This window comes from Ursus americanus, chromosome 23 (genome assembly GCF_024610735.1).
Source record: "Ursus americanus isolate L20-20 chromosome 23, mUrsAme1.1.p, whole genome shotgun sequence".
In the NCBI taxonomy this organism is placed as follows: domain Eukaryota; kingdom Metazoa; phylum Chordata; class Mammalia; order Carnivora; family Ursidae; genus Ursus; species Ursus americanus.
In genome coordinates this window covers 16787969-16803919 of record NC_142149.1, presented here as the reverse complement: position 1 = coordinate 16803919, position 15951 = coordinate 16787969, and the positions used below count along the sequence as shown (strand labels likewise).

Here is a 15951-nt window from a genome sequence, read left to right as displayed (position 1 = left end):
GACCCGAGCCAAAGGCAGATGCTTAACCAACTGAGCCATCCAGGCGCCCTGAGATTCTACATTATTTTATAAGACATTCTTATTCAAGGTTGTCTGCCAGTTTAGCACGAAACAAAAAGCTGCTAAATGTATGAATTTTGCTGTCAATGTACCTTCTGTTGCCACTGGAATCATGACTTCCTTCTCAGTCTGACCTCAAAAATCATCTGTGTGGATGGAAAGCCAGAGACAATAGGAACACTGTATGCCCCCAGGAACAATCTGTCTTAAATATAATTCGGTACCATTCTGACCTTTTCAGAACCTTACTAATCTTGTGACCTGTCATCAGGTGCCTTCCCCCAACCTAGTCAGTACAACCACACCAATTTTTACAGGTGTGTTACTTAAATAAAGGTAAGTTCTTGCAATAAATTGGAAGTCAGGCAAGGAAGATGTCAAGATTAATGTTCACAGATTAATATAGCTGACTCATCAATAAACCCTTTACCAAAGAGTTTAAATTTCCCAATGCAATCCTCTAACTCACTGGCCTCTAGCTCTGTTCTTACCATCTGCAAAGTCTTCCCCCACAGAAACAGAGCTGATGCTGTGGAGCCCCTGGCAACTGCCTTCGATAACGGCTGTTCTATATTTAACCAGTTTGACCTATATGCAAGTGTTCATCTCTGTCGGCCTGGACTGTCCAGAATCACAGAGGTGATGCTTTTCTTTATTATGTAACACACATCTGCCCTCCACGGGGTTGTTAGCTGAGTATACCAAGCCATTCCTGGATGTAAGAATTGAGAAAAGGTGTAACTGAAAAGGCTGGCTAGATTAACATCTACCTAGAAATTCTTTGTCAACTCAGTTGTATCATGAATAGTGTCATATTTAAACTCTCTGCAAGTTTAGGGGCGCCTGGGTGGCTCAGTCGTTGAGCGTCTGCCTTCGGCTCAGGGTGTGATCCCAGGGTCCTGGGATCGAGCCCCATGTCAGGCTCCTTTGCTGGGAGCCTGCTTCTCCCTCTCCCACTCCCCCTACTTGTGTTCCCTCTCTCACTGCCTGTCTCTCTGTCAAATAAATAAATAAAATCTTAAAAAAAAAAAAACAACTCCCTGCAAGTTTAAAAACAGCACCAAAGACACCTATGCAGCCATGTGGAAACGATCACAACAGATTTTTATAAAATGCCTCTTTCGAGAGGGGACATTTTGGCTCACCTGCACCTAGTATTTAATCCTCAGTATTATCATCAGGGTCCACTAGACACAGTTTCAGTTTTTAAGTTTTTTTGCTGAACAATTTTAACTATTTGTAAATATTGATATTTTATGACTTTTTAAATTAGAAGTATTCCACAGAAGAAAATGGAAAATATATTTTAAAAAATAGAATAAATAGAATAAAACTCATTCTATCTTGCAATTACCATATGAGTCCACTGGACCTTTTTCTAAATCTAAGATATGCTATTTCAACATTCTAGAAATTACATCATCATTACTCATCAATTATTCCTACCTATCCTAAAAAAATAATGAAATGAAAATAAAATAATGAAATGAAGATAATAAGAAAGTGAAAGAATGATGGAATTGCTCAGAGGGATAATGCAATAGTGAAATCAAGACCGCTAGGATATCACCCTTCAGTTTTCTTACTGTGTTGCCCAAAAAATTACAACATCTTTCAAGAAGGTATAAAAGAAGTCCGGAGACACCATCCACCATCTTTGCTGCCTGGTTTTAGCTTTAACTGAACACAGTTGAAAATTCAGATTCCCCCCCTCCACCGGCCATAATGGCAAAGAAAAGAAAACTGACCGAGGCAAATATTTCACACTTATTACATCTAATCCAAAGATTAATGCAGAGTGATAAGGTAGCACTTGAAACTCTAATGAAGATGGTGAAATCGATGATAATAAGTAAAATCTCAGACTACGTGGCTTCAGGTGATGTTATCCTGCATACATTTTCTCAAACTCAAGAACGAGTGCAGGGTGCCTCAATGGCACAGTCTGTTGAGTGCTGACTCTTGGTTTCAGCTCAGGTCTAATCTCAGGGCTGTGGGATCGAGCCCTGCGGTGGGCTCTGTGCTCAGTGGGGAGTCTGCTTGAGTTTCTCCCTCCCTCTCCCTCTGCCCCTATCTTGCCCCCACTCTCTCTCTCTCAAATTAAAAATAAAGAATGAGTGAATAATATACTTCTAAGGACAAAAAAAATGGCATTTTCATCTAGTTATTTATTCAACAAAAATTTTCATTGTGCAATATTTTGTGACAAGAAACTACACCATCTCATTTTTCTAAAAGGACACATGACAGTGTTCTTTCATCTCTTATTTCATCTATGCATCAAAATTTCCTTGATATGGTTTCTAAGTAGACAGATGCTGAAGGCAGGTATTAATAGAAAGATGATGAGAAGAAACAGATGATATAGATATTAAAAAATTTAGCCATTCTAAAAGGTGTCTACAAATTTAAAAATGAAAATGTTTTGCAATTTGGTGGCCATCCTCTCTACAACAAAATAATGATTTTTTTAAAAAAATTCAAGTATTGTGTCTTGACAATGCAAGTACAAAAAGAATCAGAAGTAATGACAAGCTAGACTCCATTACAGGTGTATTTGAAACTTAGAATCAGGGACGCCTGGGTGGCTCAGTCAGTTAAGTGTCTGCCTTCAGGTCAGGTCATAATCCCACGGTCCTGGGACAGAGTCCTCGCTGAGCAAGGAGCCCGCTTCTCCCTCTGCCTGCCGCTTCCCCTGCTTGTGCTTGCGCGCGTGCTCTCTCTGACAAATAAGTAAAAAATAAAATCTTTTAAAAAATAAAGTAAAACTTAGAACCAGTATGTAGAAGTTCATGCATGACAACTGATGGACTGTTAGTTACATTCAGAGGCTCCTGCCCATTTGGATGTAGGTATATAAATGTCTACATAGATATAGATATATAGATATATCTATATCTATATCTTCAAAACCAATAAAATATGGAATAAAAATTTAGTTTGCTATATTTAAGTTATTAGATATATAATCGTCTTTCACTTCCTTTTACTCTTACATTTGTAAATTACTTGTAAAATAACTTAAAAATAATTTTTAAAAAGGAGTTATTTCAACCCAGATAGTAAATGATGATGACAATTTTTCTTGGCACCCTGAGTGTTAAAAAGATTTCTGAAGCAGAAAATATTGTAGTGTTAGGGATGAACAATAAAACTGAATTGGTTCTGGGACTGTCTGAAGAGTTACTGGACTTGTACCAATCCACCAAGACCCATGCCTTCTAGAACCAATGTGGCTAAGGCCAGAGACCTAGATCATGACATGAGCCAAAACTGAATCAAACACTCAACTGACTGAGCCCCCAGGTGCCCCCGCTGGTTGTTTGTTTGGTTGGTTTTTTTTTAATTGTGGTGTTTGTCTTTTTCGTACTTAATATGAAGGAGTTATTACAGACAATTTATAAAACACCAATTCTTTGTGGATTATATGCATTGCAAATATCCTCTCCAGTTTGAGACATCTATATTTAGTGTAATTTGTCAGAGGGAATTTTCTTCATATTATATTAATATAACCAAACTAACATTTTTTTTCTTTTATGGATTTGATTTCTGTATCTTAATAAAGAAATTCTTCTTGGGGTGACTGGGTGGCTCTAAACAAACAAACAAACAAATGAAACTTTCTTTTTTAAAGAATTCTTCTCTAGCCTCAATTCTTAAAGCTTTTTGCCTGTATTTCTTCTAAAAATGTTTTCTCTGGTAAGTTTTAGTTTATTTTTTGCAAATCCATTTTGCAATTCTGTATGATACGATAAGGACTGTATTTTATCTTTATCAAAACAGAAAGCCAATGATCTCATCCTGATTCACGGAATATTCCTTCCCCTTTGATTTGTATTGTCACTTTTCATATAGCAAGTTCTTCCTGTGTTCTATTGTTTCCTTGGTTTGCTTATGCAAGAACATGTAACTGTCTCAATTACTACAGCTTTCCAGTAAATCATGATATGAAATAAGTCTTCATAATTTTCCAAAACTTTCATGGCTCTTCAAGTTTCAAAAAAAAAAAAATCAAGTTGTCAAATTCCAAAAAATTCCCATTAGACTTGATTGGAAAAGCATAAATTTATAAATTAATATGGGCAGACCTGTCATTTTATGATAATGTCAGTAGTCCCACACATAAACATGGTTTATCATTTACTAGCTCTTGAAAACATATTCTCAAAAATGTTTATAATTTTCTCCTTTAATTTTCCTGTTAAGATTTACTTCTAGGTACCTTATCATTTTGACTGTTGATGTAAGTGAAATTTTTTTTAAAGTTACATTTTTAATATCTTCACATTTTCTTTGAGTCTTGCCTTCTAAAGAATTTGAGTTTTCTTTATTCCTTTCCCAGCTCCTCCTCATGCTTTGGAAAAGTGTGAAAGTTATACACAATTTTCACATACACACTTAACTTAATGTTTGATGTTAATTAACAGTACTATCTTCTTCCCAAATAATACAAAGATCTTACATAAACTTAATCCACTTCCGATATGTTTTGTTCCATATTTTAGTTCTATCCTTTAAAAAAAAAATGTATTGATGACTATTATTGTTGTCTCATGCAGTGATTATTAAGTTTACCTCTTTTAAACTTTTTTATGGTGAACTATGGGATGCAGAGAGGGAAAGTTCACAAAATATGAATGCATGTTTCAAGGAACTGTCGAAAAATGAACATCCCTATAATGTAACAAGAAAGAGAATAGTGCCAGCATCGTGGGCACATGTCCTCACAACTCTTCCCCAATACCCCTCCCCTTTATTCCCCATAGGCAACCCCAATCTGATTTTTTACAGAAATTACTTCTCACTCTTCTTTATAGTTTACCACCTAAGCATGTATCATTAAACATTATATCTTAGTTCAACCTTATATAAATGGAATCGCACAGTATGTATTCTTTCTCGTCTGGTTTCTCTGGCTCAACATTTATTTGTGAGATCCACAACTATGTATAACCATAGTCTATTTCTTACTACTGTGTAATACTTCATTGTATATTTACATGACAATTTATCCATTTACTGGATACAAAGTTCTAAGTTAATAGTTCTTCTCTTCCAGCTTCTTAGAAATAGCATTCAACTAATTTCTGGTTTCCATCATTTGTGTTGGTATTTTCTATCACTTTTCATTGGTTTCATCCTTTGTCTCTGGTTATTTTTGTCTAACATCTTTCAGTGCGCTAATTCTCTCTTCAGATGTTTCCAATTTGCTGTTTAAACCCAACTACTTGAATTAATTTCAGTTGTTGAATTTCTCATTCCCAGAATTTCCTTTTTTTTTTTTTTTTATAGTTTTCACTGTTTGGCCAAAATTATCAATTTTGCTTCCCTTTGAACATGATAAGTGTAGTTATTTTAAAAGTCTGTATCTGAGAATTCCAATATCTGGAGGCCCAATTTCTATCACCTTTTGTTTCTCTTTCTTCAAGTTGTCTATGTCTTTGTACACCTGACTGCTTTTGATTATAACCAGGCATCTCATTTGCAAACTACAGAAATAATATGTGGCCTTGCAGGGTACTACCTTCTTCCAGGAAGGATCTACAATTCTGTTGGATGCCAAGGGGCACTAGTGATTTAGGAACCTTCAATTTAATTGTAGAGAAATTAGATGTGATTCAAAGCTGGCCTCTGTGAGAGCATGTGTACTTCCGGTTAACCCCTGCTTCTATCGTGCAGCCTTCCACAGTCCTAACTCAAATGGAAGTAAGTTCATCAGGTGTCCTCTCTTCATGAGCCATGCATTTCAACCTCTGGCCCCTTACTCCCACTGGCCTGTCAAAAGGGCTGTACCGCTGTTTAGCAGCTCCCTCCAGAAATGGCTAATATCTCCAAAGGAATGGTGACCCTACACACCAGGACCTTTTTTTTCTGGGCCTCCATTCTCCTCCTCCCAGCGGTTTGCTAATATCTATCAATCCCATGCTATCATTAGTCCAGGATTCATTTTTAAATCAATTTCTCAGTTTGGGGGCCCGAGACCACATAGGTCAGGGGTGGTGGTGGTGGTGGTGGTGGTGGTGGTGGTGGTGTGTGTGCTTTCAAATCCTAAGCATAAGTTAAGAATCCATAGTTCAGAATTCCCATGAGAGATTCTTTAGCTCCCACTGCAGAACTCAGACAGATGGTTAAATGTTTTTGTTATTTCTTTGTGCTGGTGAGCAATTTTTAGTCCATTCTTTTCATTGAGGACACAACCCCTTTGAAGGTTCCAGTTCCTAGTCCACACCCTAAGTGGGTTCAAGGACTCATTTTCTACCTGCTAGCGGGTACTAAAACCCAAACTCATACATTACCAGAACCAAAAGCTGTAGCTCTTATCTTTACCACTCTAATTTTCAGAGTTTTCTTCTCATTTCTGAAGATCTCCTTTTCTTTCTTGAGAATTAAATTATGCATTTAAAATGATTTTAGTTATATTTTACCCAGCATTTGAAGGTGTTTATGGAAGACAGGTTTTCAGGTTACCTAGTCTACTGTATTGCTAGAAGCAGAAATCTTATGGCATTGTTTTTAAACTTCTGCTGATGAAATAAATATGTTAGCATTAGCGTATGAGGGTTTTCTGGAGAAATGTAACAGTAAGATAGATCTATGGATCCATCCTATTGGACACCTGGAAATACACACACACACACACACACACACACACAGATCCATATAGATCTAAATGTAGATCTATATCTATCTACAGAAAGATTAATCATAAGGAAGCGGGTAACCCAATTATGGGGCTTGACAAGTCCCCATATCTGCAGTTGGCAAGCTGGAGACATAAGAGAGCCAATGCTATAGTTCTCGTCCAAAGGCCTGCAAGCTGGAGAGTGAGGAAGGGCTGCAGTTTCAGTCTGAGTAGAAAGGCAGGGAAGAACTGATGGCCCAGATAAAAGGAGTGAGGCAGTAGGAAATTCCCTCTTAGTCAGGGGAGGAGCAGCCCTTTTGTTCTAGTCGGGCTTTCAACTGATTGACTGGGGCCCACCCATATTAGGGAGGGCAATTGCTTTATTCAGTCTACCAATGCAAATGGTAATCTCATCCAGAAATATCCTCACAAACACACCCAGAATAATGTTTAACCAAATGTGTGGGCACCCTGAGGCCCAATCAGACTGACACATAAAATTAACCATAACAATTAGTAAACTCGGGTTTGACTTTTAATTAATTTTTTTCTAAGACCCACATCAAACTTTCCTTTGAGACCTTTTCCTTTCCTTGAGAACTTAACAACTCATGCCTGTCACTCTACAAGTGAGAAGACTTAGTGGTAAGTAAACTAGCTTTCTGCTCGTGAACCTTACATATAGATAATTCTAGAAGTCATTTTATGGATTTAATTCCCCCCTTTTCCAAAGGATAAATGAGTTCAAGTATCTGAAAGTAATGTGGAATAAAAGTGACACCTGAAAATAAATTCATGCTCTGTTTTTGCAAAACCTTTGGCTTATATAATCATCTATCTTTGTATATGTACATGTGGGTAATGATGTGTTCACATCATGTAAATTCCCCATAATCCCTGGTTCAGTACTAAATATATTTTTTATTATATTAAAATATAATTCAGTACTAAATAAATTTTATCTGCATGTTTTCAAAACATGGATCACAAGTTTTCCACCATAGCTTTGGGCTTCACTCATTGTATAAATGATAACAACTTTTACTAAAAAAACTTATATTAACATTACCCTCCTTTGCTCCTCTTCAGCATCAGCAAAGAGTTTACGAATGTTAGCCTCTGATTCTCCCACATATTTGTTAAGGATTTCTGGCCCATTGACCACTTTGGGCTCCCTTGCATTCAACATCTTGCCAATCTGTCGAGCCAAGAGAGTCTTACCACAACCTGGGGGCCCATATAACAGGATGCCTTTAACATGTTTGCAACCTAAAAAGGAAAAGAAAACAGTCTTATAACAACTAACTAAACTCCAAGTAAGACATCTAAAGGAAAGTTTTCTTTCTTCTTCATATGCATGTTAGGAAAACTATAGTCATGTCATTAACATATAATACCCAAGTGCCAGAGCAGAACAAGAATGAACAACTAAAGCTCTTTTTTTTTAAGTAGGCTCCACACCCAATATGGGGTTTGAACTCATGACCTGGAGATCAAGAGTTGCATGATCTCTCCAGGCGCCTCTAAAACTCTTTTTTTTAAATAGAAAATCCAGAAAAAAATTCCTACACAAGTACCAATATTTGAGTGTGAAAGCTGCCAATTAAAGGTCTTTGGAAAAGTATATTTGAACTATCATTTAGAACAAATACATTTAACTCTGAAAATGTCTCTTTGACCTAAATACCTAATTAGGAAGTATTACTTATTTTCTATTATCTTTTACTTTAAAGTCAAAGAATAAAAGAGATCTGCTTTTAGGCAAATTTAACTCAACACAAATCTATTATGATACGGTAGGCTATGGAAACCATATCTTAGTCATAGAAATTACAGGTCTACCTGTCAACACAAGCCCTTGAAGAACAGGCAAACATGTTTTGAGTTGGCTGGTATAGAGCAATCCATAGGATCCAAATGGATGTTACGACTTAGTGGATAAAGGTGAATGTCCTACTTCATGTGACTAATGCCAAGGGAGGCACACGCTTTTCTCAGCACCACCCAGATGAAGATGAAGTTTCAAAAGAACAAAATTCAATTCTTTTCTAGGCAAGCACTACTAAATGGCTTAAAAGTTATCAGTAACAATTGGGAAAGAGCAGGACTGGTGATTTAGACTCCCCAGGATTTCTTTAGCCAACTCTTCATGACCATTAACTCCATTTCTAAGATTCGGACGACCTGTGGTTTCAGTTTACTAACTCTAGGAATTCTCACCTTTCTTGCAGTTTCACACTTAAGATGCATGACTCTTGTTTCATGAGTTTTTCCCTTACACTATACCAAAAAAAGCATTCTGCAAAATAATGATTTATTAGATTTCAGTGTTACACTCAAAAGTACAGGTGAAAAAGAAAATTTCTGGAAATGAAATATAGTGTGTTTCCATGTATAATAGTTTGTCCTCATTTGGAATGAAAGCCTTAAAAACTGTTTCTTTAAAAAATATTATGACAATACGTTTAATAACTCACATAAAAGAAATCACAAGGTACAACTCTACTAGATATTTTAGATTCTCAGTAGGAAGACCCTTTGGGTTGCCAGTATGGTCACTGCTTCTATATGTCAAAAAAAGACTCCCTTTAAAATCCCTGAGAGTAATGAGATGTGTGCCTATGATTAGATTTGTAGAGACAAGGGGAACTTAGTGGAAACCCTTGAAGGCTTAAGAGTCTTAACCCTTCTCACCACAGAGTAAATTCTTGTCCCGAGAACCATGGCCAATAAAATGTCTTTGCCCTTGACCCACTCTTGGAGCACAAGCAGTAGTGTGATACAGTGGTCAGGTGTGAGCTTCTCCTAGAGGCCAACATCAGGAGGCACTGCCAGCATCCAAACCACTGGGGCACTTCTGATGAAGACTTTGGGACCTGGCTGCTAATCTCACCCTCCAAGCCAACTGCTACCATCATGACTTGAAACTATTCATATAAACCACAGCAGAAGCAGGTGGTCATGGTGGTGGTAAAACAAGGCAAAGGAAAGGGGAGTCAGAAAGGAGAAAATGAAGACTTGCTGAGGACAAAGTACCAAGCCTTATCCTCATCCTCTTATTTCTTAACTTTCTCCAAATTTATCAACTTCCTCCTAATGGTACTTCCTTCCACATTAAGCTACACTTTCTTTCAACTCCCTGGCCTTCTTACACTTCTATTCTACTCATCCCACAGGCCTGAACACAATATGGCTTTACTGCACCTACACGTTGGCCACAGAGCACAGCCAGCGAAAATTACACCACTGTCCTGACTGATATTCTCACAATTTCCTGTTATCCAATTTCAGTTCCATGCTCACTGCTTCTCGATACTGCATGCCACCCTTTACTGGTTTCTGTTAGTCCGCCTCCCATTCTTCACATTAATTACCCAGATTGTCACCGTTCTTCTCTTCTCAAGCGCTACCCCATGCGTTTAATTCACAGAAAAGATCTAGATTCCTACTTCGCATATTAAAAAAAAAAAAAGGACTACCAGGTATGAACTTCGTTCAGCTCACTGCTTCTCTTACCACAAATTCATCTGCAGACACATCCATTCTCAACCTCACCATGGCTTCTCAAAGGAGTTTCTTTCCTCTTCTCCAAAGTTTAAGTTGCAATTATTTGTTTATATACCTTCTCCATTAGACCATGAACTATTCAAGAGCAGGCGCTACCTCCTCAGTCTGGAATTGCAAACATCCACCATAATGTCTAGCATATAATATGTACTCAGTAAATGGCTGAATAAGTAAATTGTTGTTGACTCCTTTCCTACAAAACTCAAAGAAAATGAGGGAGAGGAGGGGGCGCCTGGGTGGCACAGCGGTTAAGCGTCTGCCTTCGGCTCAGGGCTTGATCCCGGCGCTATGGGATCGAGCCCCCCATCAGGCTCCTCCGCTGTGAGCCTGCTTCTTCCTCTCCCACTCCCCCTGCTTGTGTTCCCTCTCTCGCTGGCTGTCTCTATCTGTATCTTTAAAAAAAAAAAAAAGAAAGAAAGAAAAGGAAATGAGGGAGAGGAGACCATTTAAAAAAATTATTTGAGGGACACCAGGGTGGCTCAGTCGGTTAAGCATCTGCCTTCGGCTCATGTCATGATCCCAGGGTCTTGGAATCAAGTCCTGCATCAGGCTCCTTGTTCAGCGGGGAGCCTGCTTCTCCCTCTACCTCTGCCTGCTGCTCCCCCTGCTTGTGCTTCCTCTGTCTCTGACAAATAAATAAATAAAATCTTAAAAAAAAAGATTAAAAAAATTATTTGAAGCTCTTCATTTATGGAAGTAAATGTTTACTTTCATAACGGAACTAATTTAAACACCTAAAAAACGTATTTACAGTGACTGGGACTTTGCAAATTTAGCAGACCAAACTATATAATATATAACATAGATCTTCCTCAACTTATGATGAGGTTACCTCCTGATAAACCCATTGTAAGTTGAAGACAACCCTTGTGACGGCATGGCCAACTGGGAGCTGTGGGTGCTGCTGCCCAGAATCATGAAAGAATATTGTGCTGCCTACCTCTAGCCCAGGAAGACCAAAATTCAAAATTTGAAATATGTTTCTACTGAATGCATATCACTTTCACACCATCAAAAAGTCAAAAAATCATTAAGTCAAACCATCATAAGTTGGGGACTGTCTGTACTAGAGTCTTAACTCCACAACTCTGTTTTCGCATGTGGAAAATGCTCAATTTAATGTGGTTTGATTTAAATGGACTCAGACTTTACAAACAATTCACAAAATATTTCCACGAAGTCTGAAAGAGATAAAATGCATATCCATGGAACTTACTGTATTTCATACATATCTCTGAAATAACAGAATCTACTGAATATGACACCAATAGGAATGTCATAGAAGTGCGAGTCTGCATTAGAACTATAATTCTTTCAGGATCTCAAGAACACACATCAAAAATATACATTGACATGTGAAGATTTTCAAAATCTACTTCCACAAAGGAAGCAGTTACTTGAATAAGCAGTGGAAATGGGACTTTGTTATTACTACTATTATTATAGCCTATTCTGACTTATTAAATAAGCATTGGTCTCTAATTTTAAATGAGTCATAAAAACTCTTCGTAAGTAATTCCATTCAACAAAAGTGTATTAAGCTCCTGTTTGGACTAGGCATGAAACTAGGTGTTAGGGATACAAACATGAAAAAGGCAGTCCCTACCTGCAGGGCATTTCTGGTTTAGTAGGAAAGACAGAAATAAAAATAGGTTATCTACAATATAATATGACATTATCAGAGATATGTATGAAATGTTTTTGGAACCTGGCCAAGAGAGACTGACTCTGCCAGGTGATGGCAGAACATTAGGGATGGATACGGGAAGACATAATATTTAGTGTAGGCCTTGAAGGACAGCAGGAGGTTCATGATTGGCCACAGAAGAGGAAATGGCACCTAACGAGGGAAACTAGCATGATCAAAGGCATAAAGGTATGGACATAGAAGCTATCCTTTCAAAACAGCCAGTAGTAACCTGTTGTGGCTACAGCCTTGGAGGGGAGGGGAGGGGAGTGCCTGGAGAAGAGGCTGACAGGCTCCCAACTATGGAAGGCCTTGACACCATGCCCAGGAGTTTTTAATTTGTTTTGTAAAAACCCTGAGGTTTTTAATCAGGGAGAGTGCACAATGAGATATACATTTAAAAACTAACTCTGGTGGTAGAGTGGAGGAAGGACTAGAGAACAAAGATGAGTGGGTTAAAGTGTAGCTAGAGGAATATTTTTAACCTTTTTCTGGGGACACTGCCTCACTGGCTGGCTCTGGACTTCTGCCAATTAAACTTTCATTTCCCTCCAAGTCCTTTGGAAGCATATGAACAAATGGGTCCAGAGGCCTTAGGAAGACACCTCCCTAGAGATGCCCCAGCTTTCTCCTGAGCTTCTGCAGGACATTAAGACGTGGCTCTGATGCTGGAAAGCCTCTGACCTGTGGCTGCTGGACTGTCCTGTCTGACTGCCAAGCTGAACTGACTGCTGTCACTTGTTCTTTCTTGATGTCTTACGTGCCTCGCTGCTCAGAGATCAGTGCCCTGGGCTGGTGAACTACATAGCAAAGAGCAGACATGGAAAGAGAAATCAGTGGAACTGACTCATTTAAATTGTCATAGTCTCTCATTCTATCTCTTACTTTCTTTCCCATGGAATAGTCTAATGGACCTGTCCCGAAAAATGCACATGTACAAAAAATTTGCATGCAGTTTTGAGGGTATTCTTAGATCCTCTGAGGCCTATTCATGGAATCCAAATTTAAACCCCTGAATATAGTACTGAAATAATCTAGACAAGAGACCAGAAATAGAAAGAGGCAATAGTCGTAAGAAATTGTAGTAGGAAAAGAAAGGAAGATTTGGGACATATTCATTTGGTGGTGGGGAAGAGGAGGCAGTTCTCTTCTGACTACTTCTACTTTCTCAATGAAATCATGATTCCAGGGTACCAGCAGCTGGTGAGGAGGGACTGGAAGGAGGAAATGGTGCTGGAGGTCTGAGGAGAATGGAGAAGAGGAACGAGTCCTCTTCGAGAGAAGGAGAGTAAAGTGGCTAGACTAGGGAAATGCAGAAGGAATAGCAGGAAATACTGATTCCAAGAAACACTGAGGGCCAACTTGAGGTGTGCTTCTTAAATTTAAACTGAGATCAGATACCATGCTTTGTGCTCTTCTGAAGCCATTCTCAGTAGTCTGGGTACCGATCCAGAGCAGGCAGGTAGCTGACACACACCCAGGCCTTTGACACACACAGAAGATGAGGAGCAAGGCCATAAAGATGTACTTGAGGAGGATAAACATGACAGACCACAGAAGCGAAGCTGGGTAAAGAGGGAAGAGAGAACAAAAAGGTTGGGAGGTGAGAGTAAATTAACTGGAGGGTCCTGTGGGATCCAAGCTGCTAGAGCTGTGGAGGGCAATGCTAGCACGGCACAAGCAGGAGGCGGCTTGAGAGCAGGACGCTTAGCGCTGAGATCCCTGAAATGGTGGTTACTGGTAATGGTGAAGCCTGGGGTGTGACCAAAGAGGGGGTGGCTGAGATGGAGTGAAAGGAAAGTTCACTGGAAATGAGGAAGCCAAAGAACTGTGAAGATAGTCTGATAGGAGTCAGACTCCGAACTGTCCTGTGAGAATTACATCACCGCTAGGTGACTGTAAAGCTTGAAAATAAGTGACTACTTTGCTTATGAAATTCTTTCTGAGACCGACAACTCTGGCCCCTTAACTTATCGGACACTACTGTCACTTGAACATTGCAAGTGATAGTACCCATTCTGCTGATGCAAGCTCCAAATGAGCACCGTAGTGAATGAGGTGGACCACAGCAGTTTCACAAAGATTTCACGAGAGTTTCAGGAAGTCAGGATTCTCCATGGCTTCAGCCTCTGTCTTCCAGGTGGACTGGATTACTGTCAAAGTCAATCCCACCTGCTTCTCTTATGCCTCAGGCAGAGTCCGTTTCATACCTATGTCTCCAGTTTTCCAAGCCCATTTAGGGTCAACACATACTCGTTCACATAATCCAGGCTACAAGGCTACTGTGATTATCAGTTCCGTGTGCATATGTCCTGCTATCTCCTCCACCCCTTGTTCTACTGTGTGTTTCTTCTCCAAAGTCCCCTGTGTCTCCCCAGTGCAAAACCACTGTCATAGTTCCTAGTGGCCACTTCCCTCTCAGGGAGCACACATGCAGCTCTGCTGGCACTCACCTGGAATGACTTGGTGCTACTGGGAGGAACTGAGGCTATTTCTGGGTACTTCATCCAAAAGCACATTTGCCATGCCAGACGACCACAGCCTACCCTCTGCCTGCTCATTTGAGGTAGATTAGCATGATACGCCTTCCCACCTCACTTCTTACTCTCTCAGTTGAATTAGCAATGAATTCTCCAGCAATGTATAAAACTTGGAATACTGTTTGAGCCCCAGGTATTGACACCCAGTGATTATAATCATACAAATTTTGGTGGGGACAACTTGAAGAGGCTTTAAGGTGTGTGCTACGAATAACCTCAAATCATTTCTGATCTGAAAGTCTAAATTGAAGAAGGCCGTATACACTATAATAAGGCTTATCCAGCCCTCTGATGAAAATGATCCATGAAAAAATAAGATATCTAATATGCTAATTGTAATCTCTCTTCTTAAGATAGCTCAATGAAAAATATATAGCCTTACCACTGCACTAAAATGAATAAACAGTAATGTTTGCTGTTTATAATCTTATAAAACATTATCCCAAAAAAGTGACAAGTATGTTTGCTAGGCTCTTTTATTTTAAAAAGCAGTGAATTTCCTTTGTTTTCCTGAGATGATATCAGAGGCAAGCTGCACTGAGGAAAAACTGTCAGTCAACTTTTAGGTATCCGAAAGAGGAAAAACTATACATATTAAAAAAAAAACCAACACAACTAACAACTACTCATTGATTTTACACAAGAGTGAACAGAATGATAATATATTAGAAGTGATCTCTGTCAAATTAGCATCAGGGTAAGGAGTGTCTAGTTCATTTTGTGGGCAAAAAGATCTGTAAAGAGAGAAAGTGTGGAGTGGGTTTTGAACGACAGCTGATGTTTAAAGGGGAAGTGCAAGTAGCTTCCAATTCAGATGCAGACGGACTTGCCATGTTTGCCTAAGAGGGAGACTATCAACAGACTAGTGGCAAGTCAGGACATATTCACAAGTCTTGCAAGCTTCTCTCTGCAGTTGTGCAAACCAGATTTGAATGCTTATTTTTAAACAGTGCATGCACTTGCAGAAATACAATCACAAGTCAATATTAATATATGATCTTTTGTTTTAAAGTTTGCATAATTCCAATTTCTCCTAGAACCATGAGTATGTTCTTACTTCCATCCAACTCATCATTTCAGTAGTATGATATGATTACTTACGAAATAGTTTGGTATTTTCCAGCCATGCAGTGAGGACTTGGAGCACCACTTCTATCAACATACTGAAATACAGGAGGCCCTTTTAGTTTGTTTGTGCGTTTCAAAGACCGTCAATCAGCATCTAACACAGGCTATCATCTGCAATTGCTGAGCTGTGCACTTATCAAATATTTAAGGAAAGGACACATTTAAGACTAAAAACTCACTCCTGACCCCATTTGGGCAGTCAGGTCTCTGATCAGCCACAGGTGTCATTCTGTCTAGCAGAGACTTGCTGTGGCCCGCCAACTTTAAAATATTCTCAAGAACACTTTGAGTTCCGTTACGATAAAGTGAAAAAGGCCTACGCCCTGAGCACCAAGCAGCTGTGT

General features: G+C 39.0%; 1 protein-coding gene across 1 annotated transcript in view; it reads right to left on the bottom strand.

The window, feature by feature from the left end:
• The window catches only part of NSF (N-ethylmaleimide sensitive factor, vesicle fusing ATPase), a 147125-nt gene that overhangs the window by 61197 nt on the left and 69977 nt on the right, over positions 1–15951 (bottom strand). The window contains exon 9 of the mRNA XM_045814603.2: positions 7755–7954. Coding sequence (XP_045670559.1) covers positions 7755–7954 — 200 coding nt within the window. The remainder of the gene's footprint in view (positions 1–7754; positions 7955–15951) is intronic.